The sequence below is a fragment of the Aethalodelphis obliquidens genome, unplaced genomic scaffold (assembly GCF_003676395.1).
Source record: "Aethalodelphis obliquidens isolate GAN/ISIS:26980383/991018 unplaced genomic scaffold, ASM367639v1 scaffold75, whole genome shotgun sequence".
NCBI lineage: Eukaryota > Metazoa > Chordata > Mammalia > Artiodactyla > Delphinidae > Aethalodelphis > Aethalodelphis obliquidens.
In genome coordinates, this window is record NW_020838019.1 from 4,292,400 (window position 1) to 4,303,510 (window position 11,111).

General features: G+C 39.5%; 1 protein-coding gene across 5 annotated transcripts in view; it reads left to right on the forward strand.

Moving 5' to 3' along the window:
• The window catches only part of CYLD (CYLD lysine 63 deubiquitinase), a 62,075-nt gene extending 51,523 nt beyond the window's left edge, over positions 1-10,552 (forward strand). For all 5 annotated transcript variants that reach the window (XM_027092226.1, XM_027092229.1, XM_027092225.1 and 2 more), the window contains 5 exons: positions 1,097-1,229; positions 2,137-2,245; positions 3,278-3,396; positions 3,677-3,893; positions 5,541-10,552. In XM_027092226.1, coding sequence (XP_026948027.1) covers positions 1,097-1,229; positions 2,137-2,245; positions 3,278-3,396; positions 3,677-3,893; positions 5,541-5,725 — 763 coding nt within the window. In that variant the 3' untranslated portion in view covers positions 5,726-10,552. The remainder of the gene's footprint in view (positions 1-1,096; positions 1,230-2,136; positions 2,246-3,277; positions 3,397-3,676; positions 3,894-5,540) is intronic.
• The last annotated feature ends 559 nt before the right edge of the window (positions 10,553-11,111 follow it).

Consider the following 11,111-nt stretch of genomic DNA (forward strand, 5'->3'; position numbering starts at 1 on the left):
TGGCCAGAAAAATGCTGGCCTTTTATTGTCATCTGTAACCAATTAAAATATTGGTACAGCATAACCTTCAGGTTTTTTGGCTATCATTTTTTTCTTTTTTTGTTGTAGCTTCCCAAGAATCTTTGCTTTGTTACCAAATAAGTTGTGTTTATTTCAGGCTATAAGTTGCTTTGGGAAACTGAGGGTTTCTGAGGTTGGCCTCTCAATAGCTGAGATTTTATTGTGAAAACTATGTTAATATTTTTCCCTCAAAATCTTGAACTGTACTTATAAATCTAATTGTAAACAGTCTGATTCTATATGCAGAAATTCTGCTAAAAAGGGTAAATAGTAAATTGAAAGATTATTGATTCTTTTAGTAGAGTTAGTCTTGAATTTTCATGCATTCTGAAGTAAAATATTTAGAAGGGAAAATGTTCAATATAAGGGTAACACGGTGATTGGCATATAGTGGGCCCTAACTTGGTGTTTGTTGAATAAGTGAGTGACCGTCTAAAGAGACAGCATGCTTTAGTGCAAAGAATAGTAAGCAGTTGTTAGGACACCTGGGTTTTATACCTGGCTCTGATTTTGAGTTACTGGGAAGGATTATCCTTCCCCAGATCTCAGGGCCTTTATTTTAGAAATGAAAAGTTGCATCTGGAAGATCTCTTAGGGTCTGTCCCATTCAGGCATGTACAAATTAACTTTCCTGTTTCAAGCATTAAATGCCGTTTGCTCCTTTCTAGCTTCGGTGGTTAAGTTGAACCAAGTGATGTTAGCTTCTGGTTTTTATTGTTCACACAGTGCTTCTTGACTGTGGATGTTATTGCATTATTTTTCTTCTAATCACTAAGGCAGCTTTTCAGTATGAGAACTTAAACAAGAAATCATTTGCAAGGTCTTATGCATAAGTACATTTAATTATTTTATCTAAATGATTGTCTCTGCCCCTGTTGTTCTGAGTGTCAGAGTTGCACCATTGGTTTTATGGTCAGAGTTGCACCATCGGTTTCTGTTCTCAACAGTTTTTCTGTTCTCAAATGCCTCTGGAACCACTTCACTTTTTGATGCATTTCATAAATAAATTATCTGGCTTTTTTCTGCATATTTTTAGATCAGCAGGTCAGAAAGTTCAAGATTGTTACTTCTATCAGATTTTTATGGAAAAAAATGAGAAAGTTGGAGTTCCTACAATTCAGCAATTATTAGAATGGTCTTTTATCAACAGCAACCTGAAATTTGCTGAGGTTAGTGATAATTACTTATTGTATTTTTTATGCAAGTCATTAGGGTTCTCCAGACAACTATAGCTTCTATAACTATTACTTTTAACCTACTGAGAACAATTAGGAGCACAAATTGTTAACAAAACACAAATTTAAAAAAAAATATGCCATGCTTCAACTTTGTCCATGTAGAAAATACCTTAGAATTGATTGAACTTTTTAGATTTTTGGTGCCATAGAAAATATCATTCTAATTTGTAACTTGAAAACTTTTAAGTAGCTTAAAGCAAAGAAGATTTGCTTTTTTTCGTTGTTGTTGTCCTTTCACCCAGCTTAACATTTTACCCAATTAAAAATTTTACCCAAGCATATTATCCAAATATATCAAAAAAAATGTTTACTTTTCCTCCTTCAATAAAAAACAAAATTCACTTACTGTAAATGAACAAGTGATTTAAATTACTTTTCTTTTACTGTTTACTGAGTATCTTCATGATCTTAGTAGTACATGCTTGTGGTTCATTTTCATTGTGTCCATCTCTGAAGGAATGTTCTGGTAAAACCTTAACAGCTACCGTTATTTATTTGTTGAAATATAAGGAATAGTGTCCTTCAGGTTTTTCCAAAGCCTTTAAAAAATATAAACCCAAAGTAGATGACTCTGCATGGTCATCATATTATTTGAGACCCAAGGTTGTTGAACTGCCTGACTTCCGTGTCCACATGTCCATAGATCTTGGACTACTTGAGGCTTGTGGCTCCGTGGTGCTCTGCCTTCACAGTCCATTTCACATGTGGATCCCATTTGTGAACACGGAGTAGCCGTCCATGTTATGGTGGAACCACTGCTTGGTTTGACAATCAACTATTTCAGGGAAATTTTTTTTCAGCGTTTTGCTTCTAAAATTATGTATCTTTTTTTTTTTAGGCACCATCATGTCTGATTATTCAGATGCCTCGATTTGGAAAAGACTTTAAACTATTTAAAAAAATTTTTCCTTCTCTGGAATTAAATATAACAGATTTACTTGAAGACAGTAAGTATAAGATTTTTTTGTTTGTTTTTCAGAAATGGTCTGTCAGGTCATTCACGTTAATTGTGAATGTGAGTCTAACAGGATATGAGTTTCCTAAAGGACAGTTTGGTATCTGAAGAGCCTGGAAATACTATACTAAAATTTATTCTGGGGGCTTCCCTGGTGGCGCAGTGGTTGGGAGTCCGCCTGCCGATGCAGGGGACGAGGGTTCGTGCCCCGGTCCGGGAAGATCGCACATGCCGCGGAGCGGCTGGGCCCCTGAGCCATGGCCGCTGAGCCTGCGCGTTCGGAGCCTGTGCTCCGCAACGGGAGAGGCCCGCGTACCGCAAAAAAAAAAAAAAAAAAAAAGATTTATTCTGAAAAAATAATCAGACATGTAAATCAATATTTCATATGTAAATTGTTTATGAGTAAGAAATTAGAAGCACTCTATATGTTAATGAGAGTAGTTAAGTGAATTATGGTGTATCTCTACAACAAAACTACTGCCATTAAAATTCATGTTTTTGAAGACCAGTGTTATATGAAAGTGGTCATGATGTAATGATAAGTGAAAAGGAGAGTATGCTGATATTTTCTATAAGAGGAGCTACACACACACACACACACACACACACACACACACACACACGTGCGCCGAGTTATATGAGTGTGCAGATATAAAATTATCTGAGAAAATTCACAGTTGGATTGACAGTGGTTGTCTCTTGCTAACTGAAATTGTAGATGCTTTCGGTTTTTTTATTTATACTCTCTTGTATCTTTGCATATTCATCAATAGAAATTTTATTATCGGGGAAACACTCTAGAATATATTATTTTTAAAAAATTGTCATTTGGTCAGAGAAAATGTTTTTAAAGATATCCTGAATCCAAGAAAATCCAATAAGTTTATGGGGATGGGGAGGGGTGGACTTCACTGAGTCCATGAGCATTATCCTTTTTAAAGCTTAACTTTTCTTTTTAATCTTTTTAATGAAAGAATGCATTTTTAAAGACCCCTTAACTCCCCGCCACCCCCAACGTTTTCAGCCCCTAGGCAGTGCCGGATATGTGGAGGGCTCGCAATGTATGAGTGTAGAGAATGCTACGATGACCCTGACATCTCAGCTGGAAAAATCAAGCAGTTTTGTAAAACCTGCAACACTCAAGTAAGTTTGACTTCACTTAATGGATATTCTCTTAATAAACAGTGAATCATTTGTAGTTTAAACAGATTTCAGGTTTTGAAAAGTTTTCAGAATCATAATTAACTTTAAAAATTCCATAATTAAATGGTATTGTTTATGCCGCCTCTGCTGATTTGATGGACTTCTGTCAAGTACTCAGTTGCTCTTTGTGAGGATGTATTCAGTTAGAGTAAGTGGCATTCATTCCCGTCAAACATTGAGTTTGGCGGCTTAATGGCATTCTCTTCATGTTCCCTTTCAGGTCCACCTTCATCCCAAGAGGCTGAATCATAAATATAACCCAGTGTCACTTCCCAAAGATTTACCCGACTGGGATTGGAGACACGGCTGCATCCCCCGTCAGAAGATGGAGTTATTTGCTGTCCTCTGCATAGAAACAAGCCACTATGTCGCTTTTGTGAAGTACGGGAAAGACGACTCTGCCTGGCTCTTCTTTGACAGCATGGCTGATCGGGATGGTACTTTCCAGACCTTTTCTACATGTGGCGACATTTGAGTTTGTAGTGGGATAACCATAGTGGGCTAGCCTGGTCTGAGTAATAAAATAGTGTTGGGAAAAGCCATTCAGGAATACCTTGGTGATGTAGTCCGAAATCTTGAAATGCATTAACAGCCCTGCTACTAAACGAAGGGATAATATTGTTGTGCTATTTTGACATGCATAGAGTCTTTTAAAAAAAAGAAAAAAAAATGAACCGGAAATTTCTTTCTTTAGGGCTGAAAGGTTTTCAGCTTTGTCGTCTTTGACTTTCAGGCTTCTCTTATTTTCTGTACCATAGTCACCATTTCCTAAATACCTACGTGCCAAGCTGTCAGGGAGGTACCTTACGTCATTATACCTAAATCCTTGCAAGATGGGAATGATTCCTATTTTTCTCTTACTAAAGCTGAGATTTAAGGTGCCTAAGGTCTCAGAGCTTGTATTTAATTCAGTCCTTCTGACCTCGGTGCTTATGTTTTTTCTGTTGTCTTCTAGATGACAAAGCTAAGAATAGAAGTAAATGTCTTCTTTGGAAAAATAAGCTTATTCTGTGTGTAATCTGTCTTCCTTAAGTGGGGAACATACTGCACCTTCTAGGCTGCTTTCTAGGATGTTTAGTCATTATTTAACAAATACCTAATGAGTGCATGTGAAGTGCCTGGGGCTCTAGTAGGTTTCAAAAATGAAACAGTTGTCAAAACAGCTGTACCCCTGCCTGTATAGAGTTTACAGATTAGGACTGGTCCTAGGCCAGGTTGTGAAGTATGACTTACACGTACTTCCAGTTCTCTTCCGTTTTTCCTTTAGTCACTCTCACGCTCCAGACCCCGAGTCTTCTGGTGTGGCCCTCTGGTGACCTAGGACGCCACCTTGTGGCAGCCTCTTGATCAGATGCCCAAGCTGTACCCCAAGGGTTCTCAACGTTTTCTCAACTCTCAGACGGTTGAGGGATATAGCACAGCCCCAACTGTAAATAGGTCCTTACCCCAGTTAAAATTTGCATTTAGCCATGTAACTCAAAAGCACAAGGGTTCCAGACGATTTTAGAAAAGCCACTGGGAGGCTAAAGCCTTTCCTGGAATCCCTAAGACCACGCCTCATAGCATCTTCATTCAGTCTAACGAAATGTAGAACAAAACCTTGCGAGAATCACACAAATACATATTTTAAATTTAGCGGGATAAAATGGTATTCATTTTACTAGATCTGCCCTAAACTGGACAGGCTCATGGTAAAGCATACAGGGAGGGGTGCTTGCGTCTGGGAAGGGATTTGGGAATGTGAAGAGTTGAGTGCGTGTACGTATGTGTGTGTAACATTATTCCCTGATTGAATACACAGAGAAGCCTGGGAAGTAGGTTTTGGACTTTGCTCAGGATATGTGTCCTTTTATCAATAGTATTCACTGTTGGTCCCGGAATCCTTTCAGAAACCAAGAAATGAGACTGTCAGGAGTTAACAGGAGGATTTAACTTCTAGAAATCAGAAGTAAAATAAGGTCTTTCAGGTCCTGGGAATTAGCCTTAACTAAATTATGGAATTGTAAAATTACTTTGGTGGGGCAGGACAGCAAAAGGGTTTAGAACTTGACTGCCCTAAATACAGCTCTTCCTCTTTTCCGTAGGTGGTCAGAATGGCTTCAACATTCCTCAGGTTACCCCATGCCCAGAAGTAGGAGAGTACTTGAAAATGTCTCTAGAAGATCTGCATTCCTTGGACTCCAGAAGAATCCAAGGCTGTGCACGAAGACTTCTTTGTGATGCATACATGTGCATGTACCAGAGTCCAACAATGAGTTTGTACAAATAAACAGGGTCATCTGGACAGGTGCAGAAACCCAATGCACAATTTTAATGTTGCATTTCACGCGAGCTGGCAGATTTGTTCAACGTCCATTGCCGGCAATGGATGTCTTTGTGGTGATGATCCTTCAGAAGAGGATTCCTGCGTTTAAAAACAAATTGCTTTTGTGTTACTAAAGTATTTAATAAGAAGCATTTTGCACTCTAGAAAGTATGTTTGTGTTGGTTTTTTAAGATGCCTAAATGAAGTTATTAATACCTGAAGCTTTAAGTTAAGTGCATTGATCATAAGATATTTTTGGAAGCATAAAATTTTAATTGTGACAGTTTAAAACCTCTTTTAGTCCATTGAGAATGTAAATAAATGTGTCTTCTTTATGGACCAAGGATATGAAATCATTTTTCCTTTGTAGCTGATGGTTGCCTTGAGGAGGATATATTTTGGTTTTATTAAGAGTCTACTTTCAATCCAGTTATTAAAGTTGTACTGAGTTTGATTTGTTAATTCTTCCCTGTATAGTGCTGATTCCTGCATGTCTGAAATCTGCTGAGTTTCTGTGTTTCTGCAGTAGTGGTCAGAAAAGTATTTAAATTCCCTTAGTGGTGTTTTCTATTTGTTCTGGTTTTGATATAAATGAGTGATTTTGTCATAAAATGTCCATTTTGGATGTAGTTTTCCTGGAGGATTAGCGTATACAGCAATTGAAGCTCTACATTCATAGTAGTAACTGTCAGCTAACAGCTTTTTTTTTAAGGCTCTCTATTGTATGCAACAGGGCACAGTAAGTTTTATTAAAGCGTTGGGGTGATAAATATATTCCTACACAAATATATATGGTTCATAAGAAAATAAATTTGGCATATAGAATCACTCATTAAAATTTCCCTGAAGAGATGTATTGGATATCTAAACCTCTACTATTTTAGATAAGACTGTCCAGAACTTAGATCAGTACCCGCATTAAATTCCATCTGATTTCCCTTGAGATAATGACCATTACGAATCAGATATTTTATTGAAATGTTAGCAGCAGCTTTGCCTTCCTCCTGATTAGATAAGTAGAAGATGAATGTTTTTGTAGCTAATATCCGTAGTGTGTGTCTGTTGTAGACTAGAAGCATAGGCTGTAAATGTAAGTGCCGTGGGATGTGTTGTATGGCGTCATCGTCTCTCTGGAATGACTTCCCAACCGCGCGGAAAGGCAGAGGCTGTCGTGTGTCTAGCATATGACTTCATAAAACATTGAATGTCCAAAAAAAGGGAGAGAATCCTTGCAAACCCTGCAATTGTTTCTTTTTCAAGTCACGTTTACTTTTTGGTTCTGTCATTCCATTTTCCTAATATTTATTAGCTTTATAAATCATAATAAGGTACAAAAAGTTCTTTCATATCGTGATTTTTTCAGTTTTGGAATGAAGAAGTCCGCAACTTGTGCGTGAAGTTTTGCTCAGTGCCTGGGTGGGGGGTGAGATGGTTCCTAGATCGGGGGGTGGGGGTGACCCCGCCGTGTCACCCCGGGGCAGGTGAGGAGCATGGGACACAGGATGTCTGTGGTCCCACCCAGTCCTGACCTTCCGGAAGTCCAGTCACCGCGTAATCAGTACGTGCTGGGGAGGAAATGGATGAAGGAGCTTATCAATGTGATTTGAAAAGGCTGTCTGGAGGAGTGACTAGGACTCTATATCTGGGTAGGACTGGACTTAACAGTTAAAAAAGAGAAGACAGTGCCTTTCCTGTAAAAATTACAACAAAGTACAAGTTGAGGAAGCTCTGCCGTGCCCGGCCCCTCGCGGCGGAAGACTTGAAGAGGACTTGTGAGGGTGCCTGTGCCTTGTCCCGAGGCGGGTGGAGGCGCTTTCAAGTGGGAGGGGCCTCATCCATAAATGATTTCTAAGGACAGACTCTTCAAGCATTAGCTGAAGAATGCTGACAGTTCTTTTAGCATTATCTGGGGAGGGAGTACCCAGTAAAGGGAGGCAGGGCCTGCTGTGGTGGTTCCTGGGGAAGCGGGGTCCTTTCCGGCCCTGGGTGTCCTCCCTGCTCCCCCGCAGTCCTGTCTTGTTCCTGGTCCAGCAGAGGCCCGTGTGTCAGGTGGGCACAGGCAGGGCTGGGCTGTGTGGCACCAGTGGCCCATGTGCCTGTTGATTTATTTACTTTTCAGCCTTAAATTTTCTTTAATATTTTCCTGTTGGCTTTTCAAATGTTTTTGTTTTCCTTTCTTCCGTATCATATCTACAATCAAGATGGAAATATAGTAGAATCATCTTATTTATAAAACAAGTCATGTTCCCCCACCTCCATTAAGTACACACGTGTAAGTGTGTGTGTGTGAGAGTTTATACATGTGGGGTGGGGAGGGAGAGCAACCATGCCGTAATGTGTTCAGTCCCTCGCTATCAGCTTTATGAAGGAGTTTGACTCCATCCACAAAAGAATGTTTTATAAGACTAGGGTTACACATTGCAAACCAAGAGAAACAGTAACAAAACTCAATAAAATATAGTTGTTACAGTTGCTAAGGATTATCTCCCTGGACTAGTTGAGGATTTTTATAATTCATATTTGCCAAATATTATAGGTAAATAACTTCTTTCTATCCCATGGATTCATTTAATATTATTATTTTTTTCATAATTCACGTAATTCAGGAACAAGGGGAAGACATGGTAATCCTTATGGAACTTGCATAGTCATTCAAATTCCTGTTGTGTGAACATGGCACCTTCATAAATTCAGAGGCGTTACTGCCCTCCTCAGGTGGATCTCGATATCCAGCTAGATGATTTTGCGTCTATGTGGATGATTGCAGACAGATATGTGAGTGGAAAATACAGAATGAGGCCTTAGCTGAGGGACTGCCTGCCAACAAGTATTTCTTAGACACTTATAACCTAGGATTGTGTCAGAAGGAACATGAGACATGGTCCCTGCCCTCAGGCAGCTTACCACCTACTTCTAACAACAGAATGTCTACTAAAGGCTGCTTAGCCTAAGTGTAAGGGTACCAGGTCGAGGGAAAGCTCTGGGACGCAGTGAGGTGTGACAGAAAAAGTGGTGGACAAGGGGACAAGAGAGCTGGTGCTAGCCCTTTCTCTGTCGCTTGCTCTGTTAGTCTTGGGCAACGTCTTGACTTCTCTGGGCCTTAGTGTCCTCCTCTATATAGCAAGAGGGTGGGACTGTTGAATTTTATAGGAAAAGAAGAAATTTCTGGGTCCCTGGCTATGCATGCTGGATCTGACTCCTCACAGATGGGGTCTAGGAAATGTCAAAGCCCAACCAGGTGACCCTGATGATCAGCCAGATTTGAGAAGCACTGAACTGAAAGATCTCGCAAATACCTTCTCCTTATGTGATTGTGTGATCATAGAATGTTATTGTGTTAATTACTCTACATTCACGTGGGTAATTGTATGTTTGTCATATTGTTTTTCTGTGTTTACATGTGAATTTATATAAGAAATGCATTTTAGTATCTATGCCTCAGCCCGCTGTTTCCTAGAGGTTTTAGCCATCTTTGGAACACACTTAAGACTTAAAGAGGGTATTGGATGTTATTTACCTGGCTATTTGCATTTCATTTAATTTCTTTAGGGGAAATTGAGGCTCTGGGAACCAAAGAAATGGAAAAACAAAATTCTTATGCAAAGTTATAGAAAAAAATGTAAACTAACTAGCTGCTACTTTATAATGAAAACTTTAACCCTGTATGAGAAGATTCTGGTCATAAACTGTCCTTGTTAAAGTAGGGGGACTCTAAGGCTTATAATGACGAAATAAAACTACCTTTTCTAGGGGTCAGTGATGTTAACACACCCACAATTCTCCTTCAGTGAAAATAATACTGGAATTTCCCAAGGCGAGTTGGGGTGGTGGAGGAGGGAAGGCCACCAGGTGTGGTACCCAGCCTGTGAAGGTGGGTTCTCTGCTCGCAGGCCTATGTCGCTGCTCAGAGACTGGGACTGCAGAGAGCGAGGCTTCCTGCAGGGAGTCAGCACTGCATTGTCTAGTTTCCTTTCAGAAGCTTTATTGGAGGGAAAAGAGAGGAAAAAAGACTCTTCATCTTACTCTAAATCCTGGAACAGCCGAAGGGTCTTTCTTGAGTCAGAAAGTGGTGGTAAAAAGCTAACCAGCAAATATGGCCAAGGATAATGAAAAAGGGGGAAAGAAGGACATGCCTTCTTCCCGTTCACAGTGAACATCAGTGTGTGGAGCAGGTCACTCAAGAACCCCATTTGCTTTCCTGACTCTCTGTCTTGTCAGTGATGCCAGTTATTTTCACTGTATGTTAAAGTCTTTCTATAACACAGGGTGGGGGAAAGGCCAGGTATGGTGGGATCATCCTTGGGGGCATCGCAGTCTCAGATGGAATTCTCCTGCACTTTTAAACCTTGTCCACTTTTGCTTTTCATTTTTTCAATAGAGATTGTGTTGGAGACTCAACTGTCCTTGGTTTTATTTTCTAAAATGGCCTATAGTACTTCAGAAAGTCATAGTATCCTGTCAGAAACATTCATTAAAAAAAAAAAAAAATCCTATTTGGAACCTCCCAGGGAAGTCGTGGTTATTAGGAAATTGGTATAAAGGAGCACATTTTGTATTGCATTTCCCATATTTGGTATCTCGTTCAACATTTTTTTTTTTGGCCTGATGAACATTCTATATTTATGAAGACATTCTTTAAAAATAAAACCACATAAAATATCCCTTTACTATCAGATTGCTCTGATTTAGCCTTAATTTTGTTAAATTTTTTAGAGATGATTGAAGTGCAGCTGTGGAAAGAAATGTACTATATACTATTTCTGTATCATTAAAATTAAATTTGTATGGTTCCTTTTCCTTGATTTCTTTGGGGAAGGGTTTTGGGTTATGGGAAGACTAGAATTGAGTACAACTTCATAAGTTTTTGCAGTGGTGCCGGGAAAGAAGATTGCTTTAGGAAAATGCTGTACCGGGCACACCTGTGTCTTCCTCAAGTCTCTGCCATCATCACAATTGTTTTAGAAAACCTTACAGACTTTTCCTGTTGTGGGAGATATGCCAGTGGCCTCTGGGTCGCCTCCTGACATCATGACTCCTTGTAGTTTCTTGAAATAACCTGGTACCTCCAAGCTCTGATCCACCAGTCTCTAATCCAGCCGGAAGTTGTTCATCTCTAAACATGGGCACAAAACTGTTGACACACTATAGAATAGTGTGTCCTGGTCCCTCACAGCTGCCAAGGAGGCAGTTAAACAGTTTACTTTTCTGTATAATCCAGAGGCATGATTACATGATGCTATAAGGACCGAAACTTTTACCTTCTTTTAGGTAACTGATATAACAAGCCTTCTACAGGAATTACTACTTGTATTTTAAGTCACTTGTTATGCCAAGGTAAGAAAGCCAGAAT